This window comes from Cucurbita moschata, unplaced genomic scaffold (assembly GCF_002738365.1).
Source record: "Cucurbita moschata cultivar Rifu unplaced genomic scaffold, Cmos_1.0 Cmo_Scf00037, whole genome shotgun sequence".
NCBI lineage: Eukaryota > Viridiplantae > Streptophyta > Magnoliopsida > Cucurbitales > Cucurbitaceae > Cucurbita > Cucurbita moschata.
The window spans coordinates 1,919,280-1,929,394 of NW_019268553.1; the positions used below are offsets into that span (position 1 = coordinate 1,919,280).

Sequence of the window (10,115 nt, forward strand, 5' to 3'; positions counted from 1 at the left end):
CGTCACATCTCCTTTTATTTTTAGTTTTAAATTAAAAAAAATAATAATAATAACAGAAATAACCGAACAAAATACGACAAAAATCCAAACCTTAGCCACGGAATCCGAGCCAAAGTCCAAACCTCAGCCTCGGTAGGAAAACAGAACCCAGACCACATCTTCGGACTAAACCTCGCAGGTTCGGAACCTGCCTAGCAACCCACGGCCCAAATGTCTACGCGTGTTTCCAACTAGCCCAATATTTCTCGGCCCAGACACTAAGCCCATCTCGATAACCCGGGGCCTGAATTCGTCACAAGCCCAAAACCATATTAAAAATAGTGTAGGCCCATAATCATATTGGGCCTAAATTCGTCACAAGCCCAAAAGAAGAGAAATAGTGGAGGCCCATACTTTTTCTTTTTTTTTTTTTCTGTAACACATTAAAATTAAAATGGTAGTCAATACAAAGTATATAATAATATAAAAAAAAAAGGATAAAAAAAACTTAAGAACCTGTATATGACTTTTACCAAGAGAAACAAAATACACAAGGAAATCAAAAATAAAAAATCAAAATGATATCACAAGACGCATACCCCGAACCCCAAACCCCAAACCCAAGACGCATTATTTATTAATTCCACAAAATGTCACACAGGAGTTGTTTAATTTCCAATCACAGTCGTAGATCAAACTTGTCCGGCTCTATTTCCCGGTTGGGCGGCGGCGGCGTCTTCCTCCGGCGCCTCGTTCTCGCCGGTCAATTCCTCCAGTGATTTTCCTTTAGGTTCCGGCACCAACAAGGTGAGCAAACCGCCGAGGAAGTTGATGCAACCAAGTGCAATGAGAGAGTTCTTAACACCAAAACCCGGTGGGTAACCAGGGTCGGTTTTGGATGCGTCCGGATTCTGCGCTGCGTACAAGAACCCAAATGCCCCGACGATTGCTCCGGCCTTACCCGCGGCGGCGGAGATCCCATGACACGTGGACCGCAGCCTGGCAGGGAAGATTTCAGCTGGAACGATGAAAGTGGTGGCGTTGGGCCCAAAATTGGCGAAGAAGAAGGTGAGTGAATACATCACCAGAAACCCAATTCGATTCTCTTTCAAAATCCAGTGATTGTAAGGAAACGCAATGGCAAACATGAAAATAGTCATCATTATGAACCCAATTAATTGGATGGTGAATCTGCCAATGATGTCAATTAAAGCCACGGTGAACCAATACCCTGGCACGGTTCCACAAAGCGCAATCAGCGTTTGGGCCTTGGCGATTCTGAAGCACTCCTCGAGAGCGCTCATTGTTTTTGCGGGAGGGAGCCAACCAATTGCTGTAAAGATGTCTTTTTGGAAAAGGTTTTGGCTGTAAAATGCGATGTCTAGTAAGAACCAAGTGCTGGTGGTTCCTAGTAAATGGAGCCCATGGCGCTTGAGAAACTCTTTGGAAAACAACCCGAAACTGTTCTTGCTTGTGGCCACGATTTTCTCTAATTTCTCTTCCTCTGCCGCCAGCTCCACTTGCAACACTCTTGACATGTCCACCGCCGCTTGCTTGGCGTTCTTCGCCACCAGAGCCGTGTAACGGGCAGTTTCAGGCATTTTCATACGCCAGTAGTATGTCAAACCAGCGGGGATGGCTCCAAACATTAGAACTACCCGCCATACATAGTCCGCCTCTGGTACGGTTGAGCTTACCGCATCCACCTCGTATGCCGGAGCTGAAAACCTGTTGTTGAATGCAGCTGCACTCAAAACAAAATATGTCAAAATCACCTGATATTGTCTATTTCAAGCATAAGCTATAGTTAATATGGGATTCATTTCTAACAATTCTCAACAAATTATTAATGGACAGTGTAATTTTGGTACCTGCGACAATCAAAGCGACGATCCCACCAGCCAAAATGCCAAATCCTTGCATGGCAAAGACGGCAGCTATAAAAGCCCCACGAGTTTTCTTGTTGGCATATTCAGACATAATAGTAGCGGAAAGTGGGTAATCACCGCCAATCCCAAAGCCAAGCCAGAACCGAAACAGGCATAAAGTGGTCATTGTAGCTTTGGCCGAATGCCCAAAGCTAAGCCCTGACCCAAACGAACAAAGCACCATGAGAATCAAAGTAATACCATACACTTTCTTCCTACCCAACTTGTCACCAAGCCACCCGAAGAACAGCTGCCCGGCCAGAGTTCCACAGAGCGCAACCCCGCTAACAGCAGCCGAGACATTAGGAGGAAGCGACCCGGGTCGAGCAGAGCCTGGCGTGTAGTAGTATATCCGACCAAGCAACTTCGAAACCACGGCAATGCAAAAAAGATCGTAGGCATCCGTGAAGAACCCCATTCCCGCTATGATGATCGCTGTGAAATGGTACCATTGAGTCTTCGCAACATCAAGTGCATTTAGAACTCCCAATTCTTGAGTCATTTTGTTAATCGGTTCACGATTCAACCCTTCTCAATCCGATCCAATTCAATCCTGCTTTAGAAAAAACATATATATTATCATAAATTTAAATTCTAAAGTACTTTAAACGATCGAGATCGAGGAGAAAACTCGTAATTCTTACCAAAGTGTGAGGAGAAGTGGAAGGGAATGAGATGATCGAAGGGTTGATCACAGTTTATATAGAGAGTGTGGTGAGCTAATGAAATGGGAGAATCAGTTTAGCAAATTTTATAATGAGAAGAATCATTAAAGCATCTTTATGGTATATGCCCACGTACTTACACTATTTTAATCTCCCTCTCTCTCGCTACAATTAGGACTTTAATAAACAAAAATACTTCTATTAATCAAATTAGTATTGGTTTAATATTTCTAATTTTTTGCTAAACAATTCCTCTATAGCTGCCAGTTGCTCCTCCAGCTGGCCTTTCCCAATAGTGCACGCCATTACCAATTATTCAAATTGTAACCCTAATTAACTTCTTTTTTTCTATGCCAAACAATCCAATTTCCATCTAACTCATAACTAATAAAGCTTTACGCGACCATTCATTCCTCACGTTAAAACTAAATAATAAATAATATTTTAATTGTAACGGTTCAAACCTATCACTAATAGATATTATCCTCTTTCTAACTTTGTTTCCTTCTTTTCGTGAGATCTCATACAAATACAAATGTAAAGTTCAGTTTGGTGCAAAACTCTTAGATTGATATTTTTCTCGTAGACAAAAATAAATAAATAATAAATAAATTTTGGCTTCTGTGAGTAAATCATTTATTATTTAGTAAGTTAAATTGGTTGACCTTATCTGCATGTGTTCAAAAGAATAAAGAAATGGCAAATATAAAAGTCAGCGAGTTGACTTTTGTATTATACATCAATATAGCATCACATATACGGCTGGTCTTGCTCACAGTCATTGACATTCTTAACTAACAAAACGAAAAAACTAAAAAATATATATATTTACGGGTGCCCACTTGCACGGTGGGTTTATAATACCTTATAATGTGAAAAGAAAATATTGTTTGGTTTTTATTGAATTTTAATTAAATATTTATTTGAGTTAATTAATATTCAAATTATGTTAACCTTGTATAAATTAGGTAGTTTATTTAAATCCATTAGTTTTGTTTTTTATTCTTATGATAAAATACTTTTTGAGCCAAAAATTTTGAAATTGTGTTAAATAGATAATATTAAATACTAGAAATGTCTATAAATATCAATCGCCCTGATATTTTATGCTTTTTTTAAATAATTATAAATGAAAACTACCACGGGAAAAACACATGATCCTGTTTTCATTTAAAGATTACTAATTTTGGTTGACTTTAATATAAAATAATTATATTTAAATTTAGATATTTAAACCAAATAAATAAAATTATAATTAGAAAAGGAATATTGAACATAAGAGTGGGCCATGTTAAAAAGTCAAAACTATTTCTAAATCGACGGCTGAAAGCGCGACAAATATACTGTGTAACGTACTATAGAGAATAGAACTCCGACCCTATCATGCGACGTCGGATCCCAGCATTTTGTATCATCAGGGGTAAATATCTTGTATCGATATCGTACACAATAATTCTTTTATTTATTATTATCATTAATAAAATAAGCATATTGTTTATAAAATATCATGGGGCCTGAGTTATGATTAAATATCATAAAATTAGGACAAGGCATATATATTTTTATTTTATTGTACTAAAAAAAGGTGGTTTTATACCTAAAATTTTAAACTAAATATCGCAAAAAGGAAAGTCAAATTTCTACGTCTAATGTAAATAATTGAGCTTTTAATTTCAATATTTGTACATATTAATATATACATAAGTCGTTGTCCTTATCTCTTTCAATGACATTTGTTAACAATCTTTTTTTTAATATAAATAAATTTTAACTTTATTCTATTCTCATGCCATTTTGTGCAACAATAATGAATTATTTGACAATTTGCTCTTAAAAAAAATTTCTTTATTTAGTTTAACGAACAATATATATATTTTTTTTTTCTAAATTAAGTGGTATTTTCTTGGGCTTGGACCTCTTGGTTCCAATAATAATCAGGCTAGCATAATTGGGCTTAAGCCTATTAAAATGTGAGCCCATGAGATCTTTCGTCGGCCCAAATATGAAGTAGATTGGGCTCATTAATCATTCCAAATCATTTTCTTTACGGTATTGCAATATTGAGAATAATATAAAGGAAAAATAAATATTAATTTATAAAAAGAAACATATTAAATATATTTTTTTTTTTTGGAAAAAGAAAATAATAGTAATAATAATAATAAAAGACATTGAGAAAGGGAATTTTGTGGTATCCAATATCCAGTAGGAAGAGAAATGGAAAAGGAGCCACGTCAGCATGGTGTAGAGTAAATAATATAATAATAATAATAAGTAGTAGTAGTAGTAGTTTGGTTGGGATTTTGACCAAGACTTTGACCTAGAATAGTCAAGAACCACGTGATTGAATTGGATGGTTTGGTTCCTATTGTGCCAACTCAGACAAGTCCCAATCCTTTATTGGGTTGTTCATTTTGGGTAAAACAATTGGTGCCCATAATTTAATTTTTTTATTTAAATCTCACCCATAGTTTTTAACCTACTTTTCAATAGAGTAATGATCTATGAGCCTAGATTTGTATAAAATATTTTTAAAATAATCACAAAACAATAATAATAATAATTATAAATTTGCAAATAATCGAGAAAATTTCCCAATACAATACAAGAAATTTAGTAACCACCCTTGTAATTTAAGCGAAATTAATATAATTTATGAAAATAAAAACTAAGAATTGATAGATAAAAACAAAACTAATAAATAAATAAATGAAAAGAGGAAGACAATCTTGATTCTGCTTGGAGCTGCGGGAAGGTGACGGCAAGGCGGTCAAGCACGCAATTTCATCATCTTCTAAATTATCCAATTGAAGCAAGCTCGAAGCTTCCCAAAAATAATAAAACATACACATTTTAATTTTCAACCTATCATTTTAATTTATCACTAGTTCGTTTATTTATGGGATGTATGTTAGAATAATACGAAATCCCGCGTTAGCTAAAGAGAAAAAACGAAACATTTTTTATATCTCTCCATAACATACGAGTTTTAAAAATAAATACAAAGAGAACAATATCTTAGCCGTGAATTGAATCAGTTATAAATAATATATATTTGGAGTATATATTATAATATATTTACTAGTTTCATTTATGATTTGACGAGTAATATATTTTATTTTATTTTTAAAATTTAATTAATTTTTATTTTTTTTATTTATAGATATTAGTGGTAATTTGTATTGTATTTAAGACCGTGAACATTAATAAAAACTAAACTTTAGATCTCCTAGAATTTTTTTTTTTTTTTTTGCCGTTTTTATTTATTTCTATTTCTATTTTTCATTCTTAATATAATTAAAAATATATGTACGAGAAATTACGTAGAAGTAACAACGGAGGTTGATTTTCTTGCAGTTTTTACAGTTACTCTGTTTTTTTTTAATGCAAATAATTATTGAGATGTGAATTTTATAGTACACATGTGAGACCCACGTAGAGAAAAGTCTACATTTATTGGGCAACATTCGTTTAATAATTGTATTTAAAATTAAAAATTGGAAGGAAAAAAAAAAAGAAAAAGATATTTGAGTCGAGCCTATCCAGAGCTACAAGGATAACTCACCCTTTTCCCCCTGCTTTACAACAAGACAAAAAAAGTAAAAAAAAAAAATGAAAATGATAAAAAAATTAAAACAATATGATCATCTTCTCCAAGCTCTTACATTTTGAAGCATTTTGTTTCTTCTTGTCTGGTGAGATTAAACAAATATATATTTATATATATTAACAGGAAATTATAATTTTGATTTAGAAAGAACAGGGGATGCTATTTTGAGAAGAGCCCAGAAGTTCTTCCAAATACTCTGCGCCTAAATCTTCCAAAACCATCACATTTTGGATCCTCAAATCCCTCTGTTTGTTCTTTTTGCTAATGGCTTTCCTTCTGATCGAGTGTTTTCTTTTCAACGCTATTACCGGAGACCCGCCGTCATCGGTGATACTATCAGCAGCCTCGCCTCCGCCGAAGTTCATTTCTTTAAGAGACTCCCTTACTCTGTCCACGGGAAAATTTAGAATTGCGGCAGCACCCCTCATCGAAAACGCGGCTTGATCGTAGGCCAAAGCGGCGGCTTCCGCACTATCAAAAGTCCCCAACCATACCCTTATCCCATGTCTAGTGGAATCTCTAATTTCCGCCGCGAATTTACCCCATGGCCGGCGGCGAACCCCCCTATAAGGCCTTTCCTTCTTCCGGGTATCTTCGCCCACAGAATCGACCTCCTCTTCCTTCACTCGCACCGCTCCGATACTGGGGTCGGAGGATTCCCGTGTGCCCGCGGAGATCAGCCCAAACAGAAGCATTTCCTCTGAGTCATTCTCATTGAAAGGAAGAAAATTACAGGATTCCGGTGAGCCGAAGGAGGCTTCCGAGGAGAAGTCGGAAACAGAGGAGAAGAATCCGGCGTAATCCATGAACTTGAGAAAGATTGGAATTTGATTCAAAATTGTGGGCTTTGAAGCTCAGTCGTTTGGGCGAGGAAATTATGAGGGCGCATTTGGTGGTATATATACCGAATATTAAACTAAAAAATAGGAAAAAAGAAAAAAGAGGGGAAATGATAAGGGCAAAAAGGGAAGATGGTGAGGGTTTGGGGGTATTTTCGGGGAAAAGTATTTTCATATTTAATTAATTTATAATGTTTTCGTCGTTGTGGAAGGAGCAGATTAATTGTACACATGCGTGAATTCAAGTCATGGCGGCCATAGTTTTGATGATGTCAGCAGATTTTTGTCGGGTAGTATGATGACGAACTGCTGTTGGTTTCAGAGACGTGTCGCTCACGTGACCCATTGGAGATCAGTCTTGTTTGCATGGACCATTCTGATTGGTGGTTTAACGGCAGTTAATAAGAGTGTTGAGTTTTGAGTTTTTATCCTTTTTACCTCTTTTGTTAAAATTTAGTTTTACTACAAATTTTTCATCGTCGAGGTAAATAGTAGAAATTTGAATTACCCTTTTTAGCCTCCAATTGTGAAAAGAAAGGGACAGAGATTGGTTGAAGAACTCGGCAGTCCTAGTTTGACATTTCATACATTATTGAGGTTTTAATTTATGTAGAGATGTCCCTTTTTCATTTATTATACCTCACGCCTGAGCATCTAACAATTATGAAACTTATGAGGTCAATTGTGTAATTTTGTTTCATAAATTTGTCGAAAATGACATTTATTTATTCATCCAAGAGAGATAAAATAAAAAAGTCTTATAAATTTAGGTTTGGGAATGACTCGTGAAAAAAATAAATTATCCAACCCGACCCTCTAGATCTTCGACTTCAACCGTCAATTTATACTACTTTATTTTTAATTCAAATTTAAATAAAACATTATCTTTATTAGACTATTAATTTATTAATTTTTATTTGTCTCTATGCAAGTGCCAACAAGGCACGCATGCTCAAGAGCAACTAGGCCACGCAAGCGGGGCCAAGCACGGCTCCCACACACCCTCACGCAAGGCCAGTATTTGCATCATTTAGCACGACTTGACCATAGGAGTCCAAGCCTACTACTAGTAGATATTGTTTTATTTTGACTTTTTGTTTCCCTCCCCAATTGATATGGAATCTCACCCTCTATCATTTTGAGACCCAACGTCTTTGTTTGCACACAGCTCGATGTTTGACTTTGATACCATTTGTAACAGTTGGAGTCCTCAAAATTTAAAATGCATTCACTAGGGAGAGTTTTCTACAACATTATAATAAATGTTTTATTTCTCTCTCCAATTGACCTGAGATATTACATAATTATATCAATATATTTCATAACCAAATCTCTTGTGTTCTTTGAGATTTTGTGAGAATTTTGAGTTATTATTTATTTTAGCATTTTAACTTATATTATAAAATTTCTTAAAATTTATTATAATTTAATTTTTAATTTTTAAAAACTTGGATTTAAGTGGGCTAGTTGAAGTAATTTTAATTTTAAATCTTAGAAAGTGTCGAACAATTTAAATTTTTGAATACGTTACTCTAAATATAATTTAAACAACATAAGTACGATCGATTCATAAAATTTTAGGTAAGAATGATAATAAAGCTAAATCTTGAGTTTATGAAATATATATATATATTAAAAAGAAAAGATTTGGTAGGAAATAAAATAAAGGAAGAAAAAGAGAGAGAAATTAAGTTGTAGAAATTTCAAAATTTGGTTCTTTAGTAGGAAGCTTCAACAGAAGAGTGGTGGAACCAAACTTCTAGAAGAAATATTTCAAAATAATTATTCTTGTTTTTATATCAAACATTAAAACGAAACTGCCACGATGTTTCTGTTCGCTCACACACCAGCGCCTCAATTTTACCAAATCAAATCAGTCCAAATTATTTTCTTTTTTCTACTCTGCAAATATATATATATATATATATATATATATATATATATATATATATATATATCTATATTTGGTCCCTTTTTTTTCGGGGAAATTATACAATATTATGGAGCTCAGGAAATTTAGTCAAAACAGGATATTTTTCTTCGCCCTTTATTTATTTATTTATTTTTAGTTTCTTCCTTTTTTTAATTTAAATTACCTATTGCCCCACTATAGTGAATGGTAAATTAGTATGTGTAAATATAATTTAGTAAATTTTTATTTTTTAAAGAAAAAGGAGTTTGAGAGAGGTTAGGCGAATGAAGGTATGATGAGGGCTGACGTTATGGGGGGAAGATACATTGCATGTGGTTGATTATTTATTTATTTATTTATGACCCCCAACCAATGGGTCTTACGTGGATTTTTATTTTGTAATTATTCTATTTTTGGGTCATTAATTAAGAAAATAATAACATTTCCACTGTGTTTCTCAATTATTGGGCCCTCTAGAAACAAACTGATTTATTGGGGCCATTTTGGATCTGTTGTTGGACTATATTTAAACTGTTTTTCCTTTAAGTAAATATCAATTATGCCCCTGGTTAAAAAATAAAAATAATTATATGTATTAATTGAATGAATTAAATGAAATTGGAGGGGACAAATATAGAGAAAACGGGGAAGTGGATAAAAGCTTCTTTATGTTGGGATTTGGATTTTATTCGTTCAAATTAGATTTTCTTGCATGTTTTATTCTACATCTCCACATCCACGCATTCTTTATTTATTTATTTATTTATTTTTGGAAAACTATCGGCTCACATAATCCATGGGTTGCCTATAATTATTTAAATATTTAATCATAAATTATATATTAGTAGTAAAAATAGATTTGGTTAATCTAAACATAATTAACTCTATATTTATTGTTTTTTATTTGTTTGGAAAATTTAATAAAAGTTATTACAATGAGGCATAATTTATCTGGAGAATACTTATTATTATTATTATTAAAAAAGATTAGGTTCTTCCCTAACTCTATTATTTTATAGCATCAAAATAGCTTCTGAAATCCACCCAACAACAGTAGTTTTGAGATGCAGGATCTTAAAATTGACTCCACAATTATTAATATACAATGTTTATTAATTATTAGTAAAGGATGAGATTTTTTTTTTTTTTTTTTTTTATTTTTAAATATTACCGACAATCAAA

At 33.7% G+C, this 10,115-nt stretch overlaps 2 protein-coding genes across 3 annotated transcripts; both read right to left on the reverse strand.

The window, feature by feature from the left end:
• Nucleotides 1–479: 479 nt before the first annotated feature.
• Nucleotides 480–2,608, reverse strand: LOC111432054 (probable inorganic phosphate transporter 1-3). Of its 2 annotated transcripts, XM_023068852.1 has the most exons (3): nt 2,552–2,608; nt 1,851–2,460; nt 480–1,723 (listed from the first exon to the last, which is right to left on the reverse strand). In XM_023068852.1, exons 2-3 carry the CDS (start codon nt 2,407–2,409, stop codon nt 672–674), a joined length of 1,611 nt encoding a protein of 536 aa, XP_022924620.1. In that variant the 5' UTR covers nt 2,410–2,460; nt 2,552–2,608; the 3' UTR covers nt 480–671. The 2 variants fall into 2 exon arrangements, with proteins under 2 accessions (XP_022924620.1, XP_022924621.1); XM_023068853.1 differs by lacking the exon at nt 2,552–2,608 and having other exon boundaries at nt 1,851–2,463.
• A 3,416-nt stretch (nt 2,609–6,024) lies between these two features.
• Nucleotides 6,025–7,067, reverse strand: LOC111432057 (ethylene-responsive transcription factor 1B). The gene has a single exon (XM_023068856.1). It carries the CDS (start codon nt 6,986–6,988, stop codon nt 6,323–6,325), a length of 666 nt encoding a protein of 221 aa, XP_022924624.1. The 5' UTR covers nt 6,989–7,067; the 3' UTR covers nt 6,025–6,322.
• Between the last annotated feature and the right edge of the window lie 3,048 nt (nt 7,068–10,115).

Coding starts and splice junctions, on each gene's coding strand:
- LOC111432057 (XM_023068856.1), bottom strand. CDS start 6,988: ATGGATTACGCCGGATTCTTCTCCTCTGTTTCCGACTTCTCCTCGGAA.
- LOC111432054 (XM_023068852.1), bottom strand. CDS start 2,409: ATGACTCAAGAATTGGGAGTTCTAAATGCACTTGATGTTGCGAAGACT. Junction 1,724..1,850: donor CGTCGCTTTGATTGTCGCAG/GTACCAAAATTA, acceptor TTTTGAGTGCAG/CTGCATTCAACAACAGGTTT.